The sequence below is a fragment of the Abramis brama genome, assembly GCF_963993115.1.
Source record: "Abramis brama genome assembly, chromosome: 18".
NCBI lineage: Eukaryota > Metazoa > Chordata > Actinopteri > Cypriniformes > Leuciscidae > Abramis > Abramis brama.
In genome coordinates, this window is record NC_139980.1 from 21232042 (window position 1) to 21252902 (window position 20861).

Sequence of the window (20861 nt, forward strand, 5' to 3'; positions counted from 1 at the left end):
CTCTTGAACCAAGTTTGTTTGGGTGGTGGCCATCCTGATGAAACAGTTGTCTCTGACTCCAGAAAAGATTGAAGTTGTCAATGAAGTTCACTCCTTTTATATTGCAGGTTTTTTTGCAGCCATGTATTAAGCCCAAGCAACCGTGAAAACCTGTTTGTTCCTCTTGCTGGGAGTGGTCCACTGATGAATGTTTGAACTTTCAGTCTTTTAAGTGTTTCAAAAAGTTCACTGAAATCCTTCTTAAGGAGTTCTGACTGCTCTTTATGAATATCATTCTTCCCCACATGAATGATGAGTCTATTTGCAGTCTTATGTTTCATTAGAATGTTCTGAAGTTCCCTGTTTACATCAGAAGTTGTTGCTTGTGGAAGGCAGCACGTAGTTGTATCCCTGCTGCTAATGTTTCTGATTATGGAGTCCCCCACTATCAGAGTCCTGTGCCCGGCTGCGCTCTGAGCTGAGTGCCGCTGTCTGCTCGACCTTGAGCGCCAGTTAGCATCAGTCTTAGCTACTGGCTGATTCAGTCTGTGTTCGATCACATTCATCACGTGTGGGGATTCCTCATTTACATTCATTAGTACTTAAAATCTGTTCTCAAGATGTATAGGCAAAAGCTGTGTCTGGGGTAGAGGATGCTACTGCGGCAATATGTGAGGCTCGTGACAATCTGATGTCTCGAGTGCCTTTGGGTCTCACTCCCTGTTTGTGCCATCGATTTGTAAGTCGATCGGCTTGTTTCTCTACCTGTCTAGGAGCACTCACCGGACTCACCGGCTATATGCTGAGGGTGTCCATGACGGAGCTCTGTTGTGTGTTCCGTCTGGTTTGGTGGTCCCATAAGTAACTTTGTTTCAAGAACTGCAATCCTTTGTAAAAGTCTGTGGCAGTTAGTGCAGCAAGTAGATTCTTGAACCAGAAGAGGCATTTTCTCTCTTATCCTTATGAATGTAGGCAGTTGTGTTTTCCTTTCCCCGGAATGTAAGCTGGTCGGGTAAAAGAATTCTATGTTTTGTAGTAATCCAAACTTTGTCGTTTGAGCACTGTGCTGTTTGCTTAAGTTAAAATTAGCGTCTGAACAGTAGCTGAGCAGGAAGTCAAGATGAGGCCAATGAGGTTCATTCTCGTGTTAAGCAGCACATTTGAGCTTCTGCAAGAACCAATGAGGTTCATTCTCATGTTACGCAGCACGTTTGAGCTTCTGCAAGAACCAATGAGGTTCATTCTCATGTTACGCAGCATTTTTGAGCTTCTGCAAGAACCAATGAGGTTCATTCTCATGTTACGCAGCATTTTTGAGCTTCTGCAAGAACCATTGAGGTTCATTAAAATGTTACGCAGCATGTTTGAGCTTCAGCAAGAACCAATGAGGTTCATTCTCGTGTTACGCAGCAAGTCTGAGCTTCCACATGAACCAACTAAGGTTTGTTCTCGCATGTTAAGTAGGTTCAGTTGAGCTTTTGTTTATATACGCTGATCAATGTTTAAATGTGAATAAACTATTAAATTAAATTTGTTCATCGTATAAAGCTGTTTTGAATCTCTATTTAATATCATTCCTTGTTCTTATTTGCTAAATTTAACTTACTCATCAACATATATTAGATATTGTCTAATATTGCCTATCACATTAATCTGAAATCGCTAGCTTTTATCTAAATCGTTATCACTAGCACAACACGCTAGTATCTCGCTAGCCTGTTAACCTGCCATCTGTGCTTGCAAATCAAACAACTGTGGTGAGTAGGATCAGTCAACAAACACGGTGAGTAATGTCATCTCCTGTTATTGTCACTTGGCACTTTATTGTCACATGTATAGTATAACATTCTCTGTCAGCAATGAAGGATTTACAAGTGATAAATGCAGGGAGACAGTCAGGCTGACGGAGAAGATTTCAGAACTAGAGACACGCATCAAAACTTTAATCAAGGATAGTAAGAATGCAAGGGCTTTAGATACTGCTTTGGATGCGACTAGCTTAGTGAACTCTATACATTGTTCGGTTCCGGCTGTAGAGCCCGTGCAGCAGGGCAATTGGGTGGCGGTGAGGCGCTGTAGTCGCGGGAAAAAACACCGCTCTTCCGTTCCGATTACAAAAATCACAAAAATGTACGTTAAGGAGGTGTGTGAATTCGCAAGTATGATGTCAGGCACAGTAATTTGCTCTGGCCTCCTTCCTGTTCGCAGGAGTGATGAGATACTAAGTAGACTGTGCTCACTCAATGGCTGGCTGTCTAAGTGGTGTCCGCAAAATAATATAGAATTCATAGACAATTGGAAAAAGGTTTTGGGACAGACCTGACCTGTTGAAAAGAGATGGTATTCATCCCTCCTGGGATGGTGCTGCTCTTCTCTCTAGTAATATGGCACATAGTCTTAGAGCTCAAACATGAATTGGGGCTCAGGTCAGGAAGCAGACAGACTGGCTAAACCGACTGTCTGCTAGCTGTCTCACATCACCTAGGTCAGATAAATCACATCACATAGAGACTCTTTCACCTAGATATCATAATATAGAGACTGTGTCTGTTCCCCAAAATACAAAAAACTCCTAAACCCATTTAAGGGTAAAAATATAATTGATGTTCAACAAATAAAAAACAGATATAATACGCATGAACAAATGATAAAGCTCGGGTTGCTGAATTTTCGATCCCTTACTTCAAAAGAACTTATTGTTAATGATATGATTACAGATTATAACCTAGATGTGCTGTGTTTGACAGAAACCTGGCTAAAACCAGACGATTACATTACTTTAAATGAGTCCACCCCCCAATCTTACTGTTACTGTTAGTACTGGCTGCAGATAAAGTCCTAATTGTTGGTGATTTTAATATAAATGTAGATAACAAAAAAGATGCATTGGGATTGGCATTTAAAGACATTCTTAACTCTATTGGAGTTAGACAACACGTGTCAGGACCTACTCATTGTCGTAATCATACTCTAGATCTAATATTATCACATGGAATCAATGTTGATGCCGTTGAAATTCTGCAGCAGAGCGATGACATCTCAGATCATTATCTAGTCTTGTGTAAACTTCATTTAGCCAAGGCTGCAAAGCCGACTCCGTGTTACAAATATGTTAGACCTATCACTTCTGCCACTAAAGATTGCTTTATAAATAATCTTTCTGATCAGTTTCATCATCTCAGCATCCTAGATAGCTTAGAAGAACTCGATATTGCGACAGAAACTTTAATTCTCTCTTTTCCAGCACTTTAGACACAGTTGCTCCTTTGCGCTTAAAGAAGATTAAAGAAAATAGTCCAACGCCGTGGTACAACGAGCACACTCAGGCCCTTAAGAGAGCAGCCAGAAAAATGGAGCGCAATTGGAAGAAAACAAAACTAGAGGTATTTCGCATTTCATGGAAAGAGAGCACGATTGCATACAGAGAGGCCTTAAAAGCTGCTAGATCTGCTTATTTTTCAACCCTATTAGAAGAAAATAAACAAAACTCTAGGTATTTATTTGAAACAGTGGCTAAACTAAGAAAAATAAATCTTCAACCCCAGACGTTTCCAAGCAGCACAGCAGTAATGACTTTATGAACTGCTTTACTAACAAGATTGATAATATCAGGGAGAAAATTATAACTATGCAACCGTCTACTACAGTATCGCATCAGGCAGTGCATTGTAGTCTCCTTGTGGAAAAATTTGATTCATTCATTGCTACATTTGGAACAACATGAGGGTGAGTAAATATTGACAGAATTTTTGGCAGAACTATCCCATTTAAGTGTCCTCAACTAAACAAGCCAAAGGCGACAGTGGCAAGGAATCTAAACTCCATCAGGTGACAGAATGGAGAAAAAAACCTTAAGAGAAACCAGGCTCAGTCAGGGGACCAGTCCTCTTATGGCTAAACTAAACTTATTAAGTGCATGGCATCAGCGCTATATGTTCATACCCTGTATTCCTGAATCCTCCTCTTAGATTCCTCAAGCTGATGCTGGAGGTCCCCAACTATCTCCTTATATTTGGCATAACGCTGTTCCACCATTTCTCTCTGCCTCTGTGACTCCTGAAATCACATAAGCCAACCATGACATCTGCCTCAGAGGGAGGTTAAATCTTGACCAAAACATCAACTATGATCCAACCTCGAGATCCTTGAAGTTTTCCAGCAGACTGAGTTTCTCAGGAACTGACTCCAGATGATCCAAGGCCAGCCTGGTGCTCTGGAAAAGAAGAATATTCTGTCATTTATATTTATTTCATTTCAGTTCTCAAATCCTAGTCTTTGAGAATTGCGCTTTGTCGATTGCTTCAAGTCAATGGAATGAGTGCATCTCCCAGAAGAGGCAAGGGTCAATTTCTGACACCAGCGTGTTGTTGTGCCAAGCAGTAATGATGTAAATAGACGGAGCTGTAAGTAAAGGCTGAAGGTTTTCAGGAGCTAATTAAATGTTCGTCAGCCAGCCATAGCACATAATGGTGATTGATATGGTAAGCGTCAGATAGCTTTTTTTCAAACTGTATAAATACTGCTGAGTCGATACAGGCGTCAATACTTTTAACAAACGACGGCATATTTCTTAGCCAAGTAATGATTTGCAATTCAGACATTTAAAGGTTGTATCAGCGATTTCAGGCCCAAACATAAATGATCACATTCATCTAATCTTTCCTAACGATCCGCTAGCTGCCCGCCCCATAAGCATGCCGTCAAAAAAACGCGTCTCTGTAGGCAGCCTAGGCTCTGAGATCTGCACACAAAAACAGTTGGTTTCACCATCACTCAAAACCCAAATAAACAGTGTTCCAACCAATCACCGACAGGGGTGGGTGTTGTGAGGTTTTCGCGTGCAGCCGTCATAGGCAGCCGTGCACGAGCGCAAAACGCTAGCGGATCGTTAGGAAAGATTAGATGAATATGATCATTTATGTTTGGGCCTGAAATCGCTGATACAACCTTTAACAGAAATCGTTATGCTTCTGCAAATAGTGTACTAAGGTCTGGAACATTTCAGAAATGTAACTTTGCAGACAGAATATTCTGTACCAAAGCACAGAAAGAGACCCTTTCTTTGCTTTGGTACAGAATATTCTGTCTACAAACTCAGCTTTACAATGTAAACTAGATTTGCATTTCAGAAGTGCTTTCAAGTCACCAGAAGAATAGTATTGTAGCTATATGCATGTAGTTCTATGTAAATGAATTATAAAAAAATAAAAAAAAATAAAAAAATAAAAAGATAAATTATAACAGAACTTTGCATGTTTAATGTCAAATTTGCAATCTATTCAAACACATTTCAGAGGAAAAAAACTATAGTTAACAATTAACTGCATAAGTGTGCTGAACTAATATTTCGTTGAAGCACCCTTTGTTCAAGTTTGGTACATCTTGAATTGAGAATATTTTCCCACTCTTTTTTTTTTTTGCAAAAACATTCCAGATCTGTTAAACTGTGAGGCCATCTTCTGTGCATGGCCCTCTTCAGATCCCCCACAGATTTTCTATACAATTCAGGTTTGGCTTTGGCTGGACCATTCCAAAACATTCAACTTTCTTTGCTGAAACCATTCTTTTGTTGATTTCGATGTGTGTTTTGGATCATTGTCATGCTGAGTTTCTCTTCATTTTCAGCTTTCTAGCAGAAGCCAGAAGGTTTTGTGCCAAAACTGGCTGGTACTTCGAGCTTTTCATGATTCCCTCCACCCAGGGATAGATTATGACTTGCAAAGGCCCTTCAGTTCTTTCCTTTAGCGCAAAGTGGAGGTTATGATGATCGTGAATATTACAACCGTTCTCACTCTTGAGGCATCAAATCTCATAGTGAAACTGAAAACATGTTTAAACTTTGTAAGCTTTGGCAAAGTATCTGTCACACAAAATAATTAGAAAGCGCGATATGGCCTTAGTGCCCTTATCGAATCGGGAAAGGCTGAAGTATTAGAATACTTAATAATACTTAAGTATTAGAACGGCGCACTTTGTTCACAAGATCAGCTTGTGACTCAGTGTTTTCAGAGCAGCTCGGTTCACAGTAAATGCAGTAAACTCCATCTCTACATGTACTGTCAGTTTAATGCGCATTTGGAAATGCAACGGCACAAGTTAAGGCCAATTCACACTGCACCGACAGTTGCTGACAGACTGTAATGGACACTACGTCGGATTTTGTAGGATTAGTGTGTTATCCCTATCAGTGTTTGTAGGCGTCTGTTGTAGTTGTGACTGTTAGCCATCTGTTGGTGCAGTGTGAATTGGCCTTTAAAGGCAGGGTAGATTTGTTCCAGAATTTTTTTTTATGTTGGTTGAAAGTCTCCTCACATCCTGATAGCGTTCACCAAGTTAAGTGTTCTAAATGTATTTATATGTCTGTCTAACAAATTACAGTAACTGTAAAATGTGGCTGCTGTTACGGTTGCGGTGCACGGACGATGACTGACGTCTGTCTAACTCATAACATGAAACGCGCTGATGACGTGTGATGTCTGCGCAAGCAAGGTGCACAGAGATATAGAAATACATATGTTGACAGGCAGGTAGGACATTGTATCATTGCATTCGGACAAACATTTTATGGTCATAAGCCTTCCACAGACATGACGTGATGTGATTTAAGGTTAGAGCTAAACTCTGCAGGTCAGTGGCCCTCGAGGACCAGGGTTGAGAATGCCTGATGTAGATAATGAAAAAGACTCATTGGGATTGGCATTTTGAGACATTCTAAACTCTATTGGAGTTAGACAACACGTGTCAGGACCCACTCATTGTCGTAATCATACTTTAGATCTAATATTGGCACATGGAATCAATGTTGAGGCCGTTGAAATTCTGCAGCAGAGCGATGACATCTCAGATCATTATCTAGTAAAGTCAAGTCAAGCCACCTTCATTTATATAGCGCTTTTAACAATATAGATTGTTTCAAAGCAGCTTTACAGTGATAATAGGAAATTAAAGTAACAGAGATTGTTTTGGCTTTACAGCAGCTCTAGAATAAAGTTATTGTCCAGCTAAAGTTAGTTTTGATTGATTCACTTCCATCGCAACGATCATTAGTTATTAACTTAGGGGCCGCTAGCACGACACCATTCTAACAGAAAACCCTCAAGTTCTCTCTGTGCAAACTTTAAAAACACAAACCTATGAGAACGCTGATGGCGTGCACATGCATATTACGTGTTTAGTCTATAGGTATGCACGTTTGAATATATATGTGTGCAGGCGTGTAGTCCTTCTTTACAAACCAACCCTCAACAAACTACTTGTCTGGCCTTAAATGTATAATACAGAATTTTTTTATCGCTTCCGCATAGCCATGTGAACCGGAATTATCCCGACAACGTTTTATCTGTACAGAGGTAAAGGAAGGAGGCCTTCACAGGGGAGAGACTAGTGGAGAGAGAGAATAGTCTTGTGTATACTTCATTTAGCCAAGGTTGCAAAGCCGACTCCTTGTTACAAATATGGTAGAACTTTCACTTCTACCACGAAAGATTGCTTTATAAATAATTTTTTCTCAGATAGCTTAGGAAAACTCGATGTTGCAACAGAAACTATTGACTCTCTTTTCCAGCACTTTAGACACAGTTGCTCCTTTGCGCTTAAAGAAGATTAAAGAAAATAGTCCAACGTCGTGGTACAAGCACACTTGGGCCCTCAAGAGAGCAGCCAGAAAAATGGAGCATAGCAGGAATAAAACAAAACTAGAGGTTTTTCGCATTTTTCAAAAAGCAAAAAGTTTCAAAAAGTTTTTCCAAAGCAAACCAAAGAGTGGGTGAAAAGGAAAATGTATAAACCCACTTCACAAAACTTCAGGGATGGACTGCTTCAAAAAGGACTGGAGCGGCGAAATGACCCCACTGTGGTTTTCAAGGACCCAACCTCTCAAGCTGCCCTTCCCAATTTACCGTGCAATACTGCAACGTAATCTAAACTGGACAAAGAAACAGCAATCGCTAAGCATGTGTCAAGGTTTACAAAGTAGACCACTGACAATCACACAGTAATAGTTTTCTTGCCTCTTCTTGTATTTTTGCATATTTCTTTTAGTAAAATGCCAACTCTTTTTATTTGTGTAAAAAAAAAAAAAAGTATAACGTGTAAAAGTGCTGGGAAGACCAGAAAATTGCTTATCTAATACAGTGATATTACAAAATAAGACAAAAAACCCTACCATATGGTAAAGCCCTACTCCGACTGAAATGGTCTTAGCAGTTTATAGCAGTTTTCAGTTGGTAGGCTGTAATTGACATACAAAAGCCAATTTATGTTGTGTAGTGATGTCTATTTTTATTTAAACAGTACCAAGACAAGCAATACCCACACAATGTGTTTGTTGAAAATATCTATACTAATAATAAAAAATGAAAAGTAGAAAATGTGTATTGTTTTGCTGTATTTTTCTTTAAATTAGTCAAAGCTTCTTTGGCTTCCTTGAAACCCAAATATGTTCCAGATGATGATAGGCATCTTTCCTGTATTGATCACATGATGGCAGAACTTCTCTGTTGTGTCTTCCCAGCTTTTGACCTTTGAGAATCCACTCCAGTACAACCCGGTGCGCCACTGTCTGCACTGGCTGTAAACAGAAAACAGATGTATAGTAAGTACCTAGGCTGCATGTATAATACCTCATTAGTAAAGAAATTGGCTACTTACTCTACAGATAGTGAGCCACCCGGTCCTTCTGGCCTCAGACGTCGCTTCCAATTCACTTTGGGCAAATCAAAAAATCACTTCTAAAACACAGCGGCTAAGCAGGGGCGGCAAGCTGGGATCCTCTGTTACACAGTGAGATACATGTGTCGTCTGAATTATCCACACTTTCAAGCTGTGGCATGAAAATATCCCAATTGATGCAGCACACACTCTCCTGCTCAGTAGGCATCGCTTGGCACTGATGACATTTATGACACCACGTTTGAATAAGTAAGGTTGGGCAAAAAATTGCAATTCATCCTCTATGTCGAAATCTGAAGACATATTTATGAACCATTTTATGTACAGTGCGTACTTCCTTTGCTTGTAAACACAAGTTTCCGGGTTATATGTCAGAATGCCAGCTCCTGCGTCATCTCCACACGCATGCATTGTAGTGCTCTCTTGAACGCGGATTTCATCGAAAATATCTTAATTTGTGTTCCGAATATAAACAAAGGTCTTACGGGTTTGGAACGACATGAGGGTGAGTCATTAATGACAGAATATTTTTGTTTGAACTAACCCTTTAACCCCGTCCTGTGACACTTTGCAAACTCTGCAGTAGTCATGTGTTTTGAAGGAGGCGTGGCTTTTGGAGACGCTCTGAAGGGAGGGTGGGATCTTATGCTTTCTAAGCTAGCTTGCTATTGCTAGCCACTCTGAAAATTGCCTACCCTACCTTTAAGCTTTATTCCACATTTGCATACTTTCCAACATTTTTGTGGACAGACGATTACAGCATTTCACTAGGTTTGTAATGAGATGAGTTTTGAATGTTTTGAGTGATGAATGTTTTTACAGAAACTAAGTGTTAATCTCATGCAAGAGAATAATTAAGGCAAACGTATTGTAATTCCCATACTGTAGTGCAGAGCTATTTAATTGGCGGCCCGTGGGCCATATGCGGCCTGGAACAACATCCAAATGGCCCAGCCCGTGGTCCCGCCAAAAACACACATCCCTACGTAAATTCATACAATTGTGCAGACCATGTAGCCTAGCAACACGCAAACATTGCAGAGCGTGCCGGTAGTAGCCTAGATTACTATCAATATGTCTTTCTCAACACTGAAACGTAAAACTGCGAATGAAAACCGTCAGTTTAACCCTGCCTGGACTGACAAATACTTGTTTATTTTACCGCCACATCCAAATGCCAAACTGATGTGTTTAATTTGTAATGAGTGCGTTGCAGTACTTAAAGATTACAATGTGCAGAGGCACCACGTTGAGAAACACCAGACTTTCCGTACCAATTTTCCCGAGGGATCTCAAGAGAGGGCAGCAAAAGTTTGATTTTGATTGCATCTTACAACCGGAGCAGTACTACCATGGTGCGGTCATTCACAGCCCAAGAGAGAGCTAGCGCAGCATCCCTTCGTGTTTCCTGGATATTGGCAAAAAAGAAAAGGCCATTCACAGACTCTGAAACCGTGAAGGACTGTATGCTGGCCGTCGTGGATGAGGTGATAAATGACGATAAAATTAAAACGAGCGTGGCATCTGCTATAAAAAACGTACCCCTGTCAGATACTTCCAACATTCGTAGGGTTGAAATTCTTGCTGCAGATGTGTATTAAACGCTGTTAGGAGACCTGATGAAAGCTGATACTATGTCTACAGCAGTAGATGAGTCCACAGACAAAACTGATACTGCTCACTTGTGCATATATGTCCGTTTTTTTGACAGCAAATGCTTCAGAGAGGAGCTGCTCTGCCTACTGCTGTTAGAAGGACACACAGCGGGCGATATAGTCTTTTGGAAAATTTCCGCTTTTTTTAAAGACAATGGTCTGGATATGACGCGTGTGTGCATGCTTGTGACAGATGGGGCTCCATCCATGACAGGGAAAGTGAATGGTTTGGCAGCACGTTGGTCTGCTGTTGCATCTCAGTTGATCTCCTTACACTGCATTGTGCATCAGGCGGTGTTGTGCACAAAACTAAGCGGGGCGCTCAAAACGACAATGGACAACGTGATGGCTACAATTAATTTTATTCGCTCCACATCAAGCCTCCAACACCGCTTGTTCCACATGCTGCTGACAGAAATGTCTGCTGAGCACCACGACCTGCTTTTGCATAATGACGTGAGGTGGCTGTCCAAAGGCAAAGCACTGGAGCGTTTCTGTGGAAAACGCACTTGAGTCGCATACTAGATGACAACTTCATGGCCGATGCCTGCTTTTTGAGCGACATATTTAAACACCTGAATGATCTCAATTTGGCACTACAAGGCAGAGACAAAACTGTGGATCGACCGTGTGGAACAGATGCATTCCCAGTTAAACTGGACCTTTTCGCAACTGATTTGAGCACAGGCCAAATGCTGCATTTTCCGACACTCCGCAAATGCATCTCATCCCCCACACAAATCACAGATGTGATGACAGATTTCATTGTGAGGTTGAAAATGAACTTTGCTGGTCGATTGGATGGACTTGTTCTGCCCACAGAGGTGGCCGTTTTTGTCAGAGACCCGTTCACTGTTGCAATAGAAGGGGACTTATCCGCCAGAGCAAAGCAAGTGGTTCCTTCCATTGATGAGTGGAAATTCACACTCGAACTTGTTGACATGCAGTCATCTGTAACCATGGCACAGGAGCTTTGCATTAACGGGCCTTCAATGTTTTGGACTGATGTCAACGTACATCAGTTCCCTAACATTAAGAAAGTAGCGATCATCATGCTCAGTATGTTTGGATCAACATACACATGTGAGTCAAGTTTTTCACACATGAACTCCATAAAAAGCAACTCTCGTTGCTCCCTGACTGACCATACTCTCCACCAATGCCTTCGGACTGCATTGTCACTGCTTCAAAACAAAAAATGTCACTTCTCCCACTAAATCAGCTGGGTAACTGTAGCCTACATCAATATAATGTTGGATGTGTAACAAAGGCATGCCTAATCACAAATGTGGTGATTTAAAATATGTTCCCTCAGTATGTGCAATATGTGCAGTAGTCCACCTTGTATTCATGTGTTAGTTATAGCCTAGTTGTGAATACTGTGCACTTTTTATTTTATGCACTTTGAGATGTTCCTGGGTCAAATGTGAGCAAGATGTTTATTTTGTTTCAAAAGGAAACTTAATGTTATTGCTTATCTACTACTGTGCACTATTTTGTTTTATGCACTTTGTGATCAGATAGGTCAGGTATGCAGCCTAGGTAGGCCTAGGCAATAGGTGAATAAACCTTACATGTATTCAATAAATTTGTTTGTGTTGGTTTTAAAATGTGTCATTACGAGTTGCTTCGCCGCTAAAATAACTGGCCAAGCTAACCTTCTTGGTTTGAAAATCTGGCCCAACTGAATTTGTAATTGAATAGCCCTGCTGTAGTGTAAAGTACTTGTAAAGTAAATGTTATTAGAGTCTGAGAGTAAAGGGTGTATGTTTTGTCAGTTCTTGACATTTTAAATCATAAGCATGCGAAAACATACTCTGTTGCTCTCTTTAGGACCTTTTTGTTGGATCATTTAGAATAGTCAATTTAGGCAAAAGAAAAAAGTAATGTCAGGGTGGTGGGCACAGCGCAAATCTCCCAACCATCTCCCTTCTTTCTTTCTTGCTTTCTCTCTCTTTCTTTCTCTCTCTTTTTTTCTTTCTTTCTTTCTTTATGCATGTACGATTCTAACTTCAACCTAGGGAAGATAGGAAGTTATTATAATAAAAAGTACTTTTTCCAACACCAAATAAATATAATTTGAAACCGGATAGGACAAAAGTTCTATAAGAGGTTTGGGGGCCTTTATATAGGGCTCAGCAGTAACGGTGAGTGCCAGCGAGCCCTCTTAGTCCAAGAGCCTTGTTTAAGAGGCCTTGTATTAGCTATGGGATGCATGTATTCAAGCATAAATAAACATTTGTCATCATTGTTGATGGGTTTTCTGTACCAAATTAGATCGCACTGCCTTAAAACCCAGAAAGCCAAGATGATGTCAGAAAATCTTACAAGAACAACTGAGAGTCAATCAGAGTCACTTCAGGTGAAGACATGTCTGTACTTTACAAGAATTATATATTCCTATTTTTAAATCAGTTAAATAATTATAAGGCTGCATAAATTAGGTCAGCCGGAACAGGGAACACTTCCTATAACACCCAATGTACCCGTTACATCATAAGAAGAATGGCATCTACACTAAAGTTAGTCTTTCTGCTTATTCCGAGGTTCACTGTAATCAGCCAGATCTGGGCCGAATCCAGATCAGATGGAGGACCTGCGCCTAGACACAACGCATCCCTGAAGTGTCAGCAGAGATTGTCTCAACTAGACTCTCCCCTGTGAAGGCCTCATCGACACGACAGCCATTGGCACTGATCCTCAACAAACCCGTCTCCATACCAACGGGATGACTCTGATCTTAATCCAGATGGAACTGGATAATATTCTGATTGTTCCAAACCAATCTGACTTCTGACCTATAATGCTGCCTGAATCATAATCATACACTGTTCATTCATTGGCCAGAGGAGAACTGGCACCCCCGACTGAGCCTGGGTTCTCCCAAGGTTTTTTTCTCCATTCTGCCACCTGATGGAGTTTTGGCTCCTTGCCACTGTCACCTTTTCCCACCTTTGTTGCCATTGGCTTGGCTTGCTTAGTTGGGGACATTAAATTTAACATTTAATTTAAGATTCAACAATAATATTGATCTGCCTGCATTGACACTATTATAAAAGAACTGAACTGAGCTGGACGACAACATCACGGTTTACTCCAGCGCGGCTATATATATATATATATATATATATATATATGTAAAAATTAACTAAATTACTAACTTTTTTAAAAAACAAAAAAGAAACATCACTGAACTAACTTAAGCTGGACTGTGATGCTATTTTCTTCTGTAAACAAACTTTTTTGCATTATTTTCCTGTTATCTCTGTAAAGCTGCTTTGAAACAATCTGTATTGTAAAAAGCGCTATATAAATAAATGTGACTTGACTACTGTTTCACATGAGCTTGATGATTAGTTAAGTGTTTATGTTTATCTTTTTTCACTGAAATGTGTCACTTTGGTTTTCAGTGGCATTGAATATGTTGTAATTTTTACATTAAAGGTGCAAAAGTTCTGATATGGTTGATCTTTGTTCAAATGAAACACAATGAAACAGCACAGGAATTCAAAGATTAGCTTACTTCTTTTACAGCATCTTATAAAGCAAAACATTTAACGGACAAAAAAAACACATCTTTATGAAAGCCATCAATTGAAAACAGCGCATGTGGAACATAGAAACTCATGACAGAGATCACTACCGCTCTGTTGGGTTCACTCTGCGCCAGTGCAGCTAAAGGCTGAATTTTCTACAAAAGGTTGCAATGGAGTCTTTAAGCAGTTCAGGCTGAATTAATTGTAGAAAATTGTGAATATTAACATACACTGGACAAATAAGTATATGACAGATTCATTAAAACACTATGAGGGAAACAAATCTTACCATTTCAAGATCTACAACCCGGTCCTGAAAAAAAAGAGAAACAGAAATTACCTTGACACAGGAAGTTTTGTTTCAGAGATTCCTAGCAGTTCCCTTTCGAGAGGTCTCTCCTATTGCGTAAGTAGCTTACGCTATGGGAAAACTCCTTTTCTCGAGAATATTGAAGCCATTTTTTTAAAACGCAGTGTAGCTGCACAGAACACACAGATGAGCGGCGAGCACGGTCCCGCGTGGCTCACTTTTTACAGAAACAGACTTTATTCTCCTGTGCTTATCCACACCCCTTCTGTGGCTCAGTGGTGGAATCTGAGACTTTCGCGCCAGAGACCTGAGTTCGAATCTCGGCTGTGCTGAATCTTTTCACTAAAGTGAACGAGCTCACGCCGGCCCCGCCCCCGCGTGACCAACTTTCTTTGGCAGCGTCTGAAGACGGGGTTAGTCGGGCTCAACTTCGACCCCGCCTCCCATGTAATCCCAGCAATATATGCTCCCCTGCAAATATAAGCTGTTCCACATTCCCCAGTACTCTTCTACAGGTGGCTGGAAATGTCAATGTTGCAGTCAATGGGCCTATTACAAAACACGCTCACCTGCAAACAGGTTTTACGGTGACGCAAATAAAGCACAAAAAGAGCTCTTTTCTCTCTGTCATATGTAGGTTATGTGCCCACTACAAGTACACACCCCTACACACAAGCACTGTTCCCACAGTTTCAAACTTTTCCCCAGCTCATGCTGGAAGTTTAATAAACGTAGCGCGTGTGCTTACTGTGATGTTTGCACCCCTACACACAAGCACTGTTTCCACAGTCTCAAACTTTCCTCCAGCTCACGCTGGAAGTTTCATAAATATAGCGCGCGTGCCTACTGTCATGTACACACCCCTGCACACAAGCACTGTTCCCACAGCCACAAATATTTCCCCAGCTCACGCAGGAAGTTTAATAAAAGTAGCGAGCGTGCCTGCCTTACAACACGCACCCCTACACACAAATACTGTCAACTCGACGCTCACTCTCCCCCCAACCAGCGCGGGAGAGACAATAAAGATAGATTGTGTGCCCACTCTTCAGCGTGCACATCTACACATAAAAACTGTTCCCGCATCAGTTTTCCCTCTAACCCATGCTGGATATGTGACTATGGTACGCCCGCTGTGCAGCGCTTATGAGCTGAGCTCATTAATAGCTCAAAACGGCCTGACGGCCGGGTCCCTATCTCACAGCGGCCCGTCCCCAGCCTTTATTCAACCCCTAGCGGTACGGGCCAGAGCCTGGGAAGCTATCCCCGACATATCAAAATGGGTGTTGAACATAATAAAACACGGCTACTCGCTACAGTTTGCTCACAGACCGCCGCGCTTTTCAGCCGTGGTCGAGACGAGAGTGAGAGAAGATGTTTCACACGTTCTCCGCACCGAGGTGCTCAAACTGCTGGAGAAGGGTGCTATCGAAACAGTTCCCCCCCTCACAAAGCGAGTCGGGTTTATACAGCCGCTATTTCCTCGTCCGAAAAAGGACGGCCGTCTCCGACCCATCCTAGATCTCAGACACTTGAACAAAGCGCTGGCGAAGCGCCCGTTCAGAATGCTGACGACCAAACATATCCTTGCGCAAATTCAGCCGGGAGATTTTTTTCTCAGTGGATCTGAAAGACGCTTATTTTCATATCCAAATATCGCCTCATCACAAGCAATTTCTGAGATTCGCTTTCGAGGGACAGGCCTACCAGTACACGGTTCTACCGTTCGGCCTATCGTTGGCTCCCCGTACATTCACAAAGTGTATGGATGCAGCACTTTCACCCCTGAGACAGCGGGGAGTGCGAATACTGAACTACCTCGACGATTGGCTGGTTATAGCACAATCAGAGGCACAGTTAATAACGCACAGATCTTGGATCATCGCCCATCTAGAATGCCTGGGTCTAAAGATCAACTTTTCCAGGAGCACACCATCTCCCAGCCAGAATATCTCCTTTCTGGGTATAGTAATAGACTCTACGCATATGAAAACGCGCCTCTCTTCGGAGCGCACGCTCTCTATTCGGCGCCTAGCGGCATCTTTCAGAGCGGGCACCCGCGCCCCCCTCAAAAGATTCCAGAGGATGTTGGGTCTTATGGCCTCAGCATCAGCGGTACTCCAGCACGGATTACTGCACATGCGCCCTCTCTAACGCTGGCTAAACAGACGTGTCCCAGCTCACGCGTGGCGCTCCGGCCACTTACTGATCAGGGCAAATCGCGGCTGCATCAAAGCCCTGACTCCCAGTCTGGCGTGAGTTTAGGTGTGATTTCGAGGAGAAAGGTGATCACGACAGACGCCTCCAACCTAGGTTGGGGAGCCCTCTACGAGGGCAGGCCCGTCTCTGGCCTTTGGTCAAGCCCAGAGAAGCGCCTACACAAACTGTCTGGAGATGAGAGTGGTCGCTTTAGCGCTCAGAGCCCTGCTCCCATATCTAAAAGACAAACACGTCCTGGTCCGAACGGACAACATGGCGGTGGTGTCTTACATAAATCGCCAGGGCGGCCTCAGGTCGAACACCTTGCACGCCAGGGCCAGGAGTCTCATTCTATGGGCTCAGCAAAATCTGCGCTCGCTGAGGGCAGCGCACATGCCAGGCATTCTGAACCAGGGTGCGGATATGTTATCCAGGGGAATGGTCTCTCCACCCTCTGACGGTTCAACTAATATGGAGCATCTTCGGCGAGGCAGAGGTCGACCTCTTCGCCGCCGAAGACAATGCTCATTGCCGATTATTTTTCTCAAAAAACACGGACGCACTCGCCCACGAATGGCCGAATCGTCCGCTGTATGCTTTTCCCCCGGTCACGATGCTACCTCAGGTCATCAAACGGATCAGGGAGAGAAAATGTGCAGTGCTTCTTATAGCCCCTCTCTGGAGGACCCAGCTCTGGTTCTCCGACTTGACACAAATGCTGAAATCAGTCCCATGGCCGATTCCGCTGAGGAGAGATCTCCTCAGGCAGGCGAACGGGGGATCTGGCATCCCCATCCCGACTTATGGGCCCTTCACGTATGGCCCCTCAACGGGTTCCCGGGTGCCTCCCGGATAGGGTGCTGAAAACCATCACTGAAGCAAGAGCGCCCTCGACCAGGCGCCTCTACGCTCAGAAATGGAGGGTGTTCTCTGGCTGGTGTGCTACTAAGAGCCTGAACCCCCACTCTTGCGAGATACCGAGTGTACTCGCCTTTTTACAAGAGCTTTTGGACGCGGGTCGCACCCCCTCCACGCTCAAAGTATATGTAGCGGCCATAACAGCATCGCACGCTCCTGTGGCCGGACAATCATTAGGAAGGAACGACCTCATTGTCCGCTTCCTTAAAGGGGAAAGGAGGCTAAAACCATCTGCGACCCCCCTTCTGTGCATATCTGGGAAGTTGCCCTGGGGAACCTGGGCAATCACGTTTTCTGACGGGAGTTGTGAGTCCTATGGCGCTGTACTGTACTTGCGATGGGTAACATCAAATGGTGTGGTCACCCGGCTAGTAGAGTCAAAGGCCAAGTTAACCCCCCTCAACCAGAAAGGTGACGCAGTCAAAGCTGAGGTATGCGGGGCAGTCTTTGCCACACGTCTGAAGGGATACGTATTGAAGCATGGACGGATAGACGTGGAGAAGTGGTACCACTTCATTGACAGTCAGATGGTGCTTGGAGCCATCCAAAGGGAGAGCTACGGATTCCAGACATTCTTCGCGAACCGAGTCGGAGAGATTTAGAAGGCTGGACCCGTAACTGACTGATGGTGGATACCAGGCGAGGTCAACATCGCTGATCTAGTCACGAGAGGGTGCTCTCCTGAATTGCTGGGTGAGAACTCTGTGTGGCAGGAAGGTCTTGAGTTCCTGTCTAGTCCAGTTGAGGATTGGCCCATGAAGTCCGCTTCAGAAGTGGCAGCTGATGCTAGGGAGGTGGTGAGTAAACTCCAGAGAAAGGCCTTTTCAGCAGTACTCACCAGAGCTCAAGCCAAGAAGCTGTTGAACCCTGACAGTCCTGGTGGTGAAAATCAAATAGTCACAGATGGAGTTAGCGGGGCTTCAGCGTCCTCAGAAAATGGGATGAAATTGACCTTAGCCGAGACCAAAGAAATGGAGACACTGTGGGGAGCAATACTCATAGACCAAGTGGAACCAAGAAGGTACAGTTCTCTAGCTAAACTTTGTGGAGTCGTTGGTTATGTCCACAGAGCTGTGCAGAAGTGGTTGGCCTGTGTAGGCAGGGCCTCTATACCAGCAAAGTGGGAGGCAGTATTGACAGTAAAGGAACGCAAAGCTGCATTCCAAGACCTGTGTCTAGCCGCCCAGAAGGGAGTTACGTTTCCTGTGACAATGCTAAACAGACTTGTTGTCAGCAGGGATGAGGCTTCAGGGCTCCTAAAATGCTATGGTAGAGTCCAGACCATTACCCAGGAATATACCGGTGTGCCCCTGATCCCCTACAATGTGTGGATTAGCACCCTTCTCACACGAGAGGCCCATAAGGTTAACCATGAAGGTGTTGCTGGTACACTCCTCCGTGTGAGGTCTAAAGCATGAGTGGTGCTGGGACCAAGGGTTGTCAGAAATGTCATTGACTCCTGTATGCACTGTCGAAAGGCCAAAGCGAGAATGTGCAAACAGGTGATGAGTGAGCTCCCCCTCGAACGAACTGAACCAGCCGCACCTTTTGATTATACGACATTAGACCTTTTCGGACCATATGTTGTTAAAGATACGATAAGGCGAAAAACAAAGATGAAAATCTGGGCTGTGGTGTTCAGCTGTATGGCTTCAAGAGCAGTACATGCTGACATTGTGGAAGATCTGTCGACGGAAGGATTCCTGAAAGCCTACCAGCGCTTCACAGCTCTCAGGGGTCACCCAAGAAAGCTTTGGTCGGATCAAGGGACCAACTTTGTGGGCGCCAGGCCAGTACTACAGGAGCTTTACGAGTTCTTAAGTGGCATTGACAAGGATCAGGTCCAGAAGAAGGCGGCAGCTGTAGGAACCGACTGGATGTGGGTGTTTCACCCGGCGGACTCTCCACACCGAAATGGGGCAGCTGAGGCAGCTGTCCGTGTACTTAAGAGAGCATTAAGCAGTGTTGGCAAAGAAGGAAACCTGACAGCACTGGAGTTCCAGACCCTGCTGTACCTTGCCAAATGAAAGACCAATCGGTGCCAGAGCCCAGGTACAAGATGAGACCGTGGAAGTCATCTCTCCCAACTCTCTTCTGCTTGGTCGCGCAGGACCCAGTAGGGACTCCCAAGGGTTTAAGTATCCAACTTACCCCATTGTGAGGCTGAGAGCAATCCAGATCGAGGTTGACAAGTTTTGGAAGAGATGGAGCCAGCTGGCAGGTCCGGGCCTCTACATCCGTCAAAAGTGGCACGCGCCTTCTAGAAATGTTGCAGCAGGGGACCTGGTGTGGTTAGCTGACCAGAATGCGCTGAGGGGCCAGTTTAGGCTGGGTCGAGTCATGGAGGCGTGTCCTTATGTAAAGGGTGTGGTACGAGATGTGAGGGTGAGAACATGTCGAAGCTGTCCAGTTTTTGGCGGACAGGTCAAGAAAAACCAAGGTATGGAGAACTATCCCTCCACCATCCTCCACAGGGACGTTAGGAGGTTGGTGGTTCTGCTTCCAGTGGGGGAGCAGTAAAGGATCCCCACCATGGTGTGTTTCGGTTGGTAAAGGATCCCCACCATGGTGTGTTTCGGTTGATAAAGGATCCCCACCATGGTGTGTTTCGGTTGATAAAGGATCCCCACCATGGTGTGTTTCGGTTGATAAAAGATCCCCACTATTGTGTGTTTCAGTGAAGGATCAAGACTTTCCCCACTACCATCCTTCCGTAGGCTGGTGGTGTGTTTCGGTAAAGGAGGTTGTAATGTTACCAAGGACAATGCGTGTTGTTTATGGACATTAAAACCAACTTGAGAAGATAATTATTAATGTTATGACATAATATGTTCATATCCAAGTATGCAATGTTATTTGCATGGTCATGGAGAGAATTTCATATCTAAAAGTTTAACTGTTTGGTTATGATGGCCTACTTGGATTCTAGAATCAGTAGACCAAGTGGGAGGTGTAGAACTTCCCAGCAGGTATATCTAGTGTTTATATACATGTATATATGAATATATATTGCAAGAGATGGATGTTATTATTATGTTCTGAATTATTTGAGAAAATGATTGTGTACATTCCAAATGCAAGCATATTTATGTTATATTTCATGTTATAATCTTACTAGGTTACAGGTTTGTTGTATTATCATTCCTGGTCACCAGAATGTCTGTGTATGCTTAATAAGTAAGTGCGCAGGCGCCTTTAGTTTAGGTTTCATTTTCATTTTAGTTGATGGTCAGGACTGGTACGCCTTGCCGGTGAGTGACTGTAAACTAACATTGCTAGTAATTTGGGTTGATATTTAATATCATTTGAGTGTGTAGATGTATTAGTTAATTCTGGTGTTTGTGTTTGTGTTTTCATTGCAGGTTTACAACCTAACCTAACCTAATTTAACTAAGGTTAACTAACGTCACTAACAGGCTAGCGTAGCGATAGCGTTCAAGCTACCTAGTGTGTGAGAAAGTATTGTGTATGTGTGCGCAATAAAAGCTCATAAAGTGACCCGAGTTGTATCCGCCGTACTTGTCCTGAAAACCCTTCCAGTGGGGAGTTTATTGAGCTATAAAAGGTAGCTTAGTGAAGAACTGGACACACACA

General features: G+C 43.3%; 1 protein-coding gene across 7 annotated transcripts in view; it reads right to left on the reverse strand.

Moving 5' to 3' along the window:
- cep128 (centrosomal protein 128) overlaps positions 1 to 20861 on the reverse strand; it is a 135974-nt gene that overhangs the window by 14407 nt on the left and 100706 nt on the right. For 5 of the 7 annotated variants that reach the window (XR_014603395.1, XM_084091107.1, XM_084091106.1 and 2 more), the window contains 3 exons: positions 14130 to 14153; positions 4115 to 4192; positions 3922 to 4035 (listed from right to left, as the gene is read on the reverse strand). Coding sequence is in view for 4 of the 7 variants with exons in the window: in XM_084091107.1 (XP_083947233.1) it covers positions 3922 to 4035; positions 4115 to 4192; positions 14130 to 14153 (216 nt within the window). In the remaining 3 variants the exon portion in view is untranslated. The other 2 variants (XR_014603396.1, XR_014603394.1) reach the window with 2 other exon arrangements.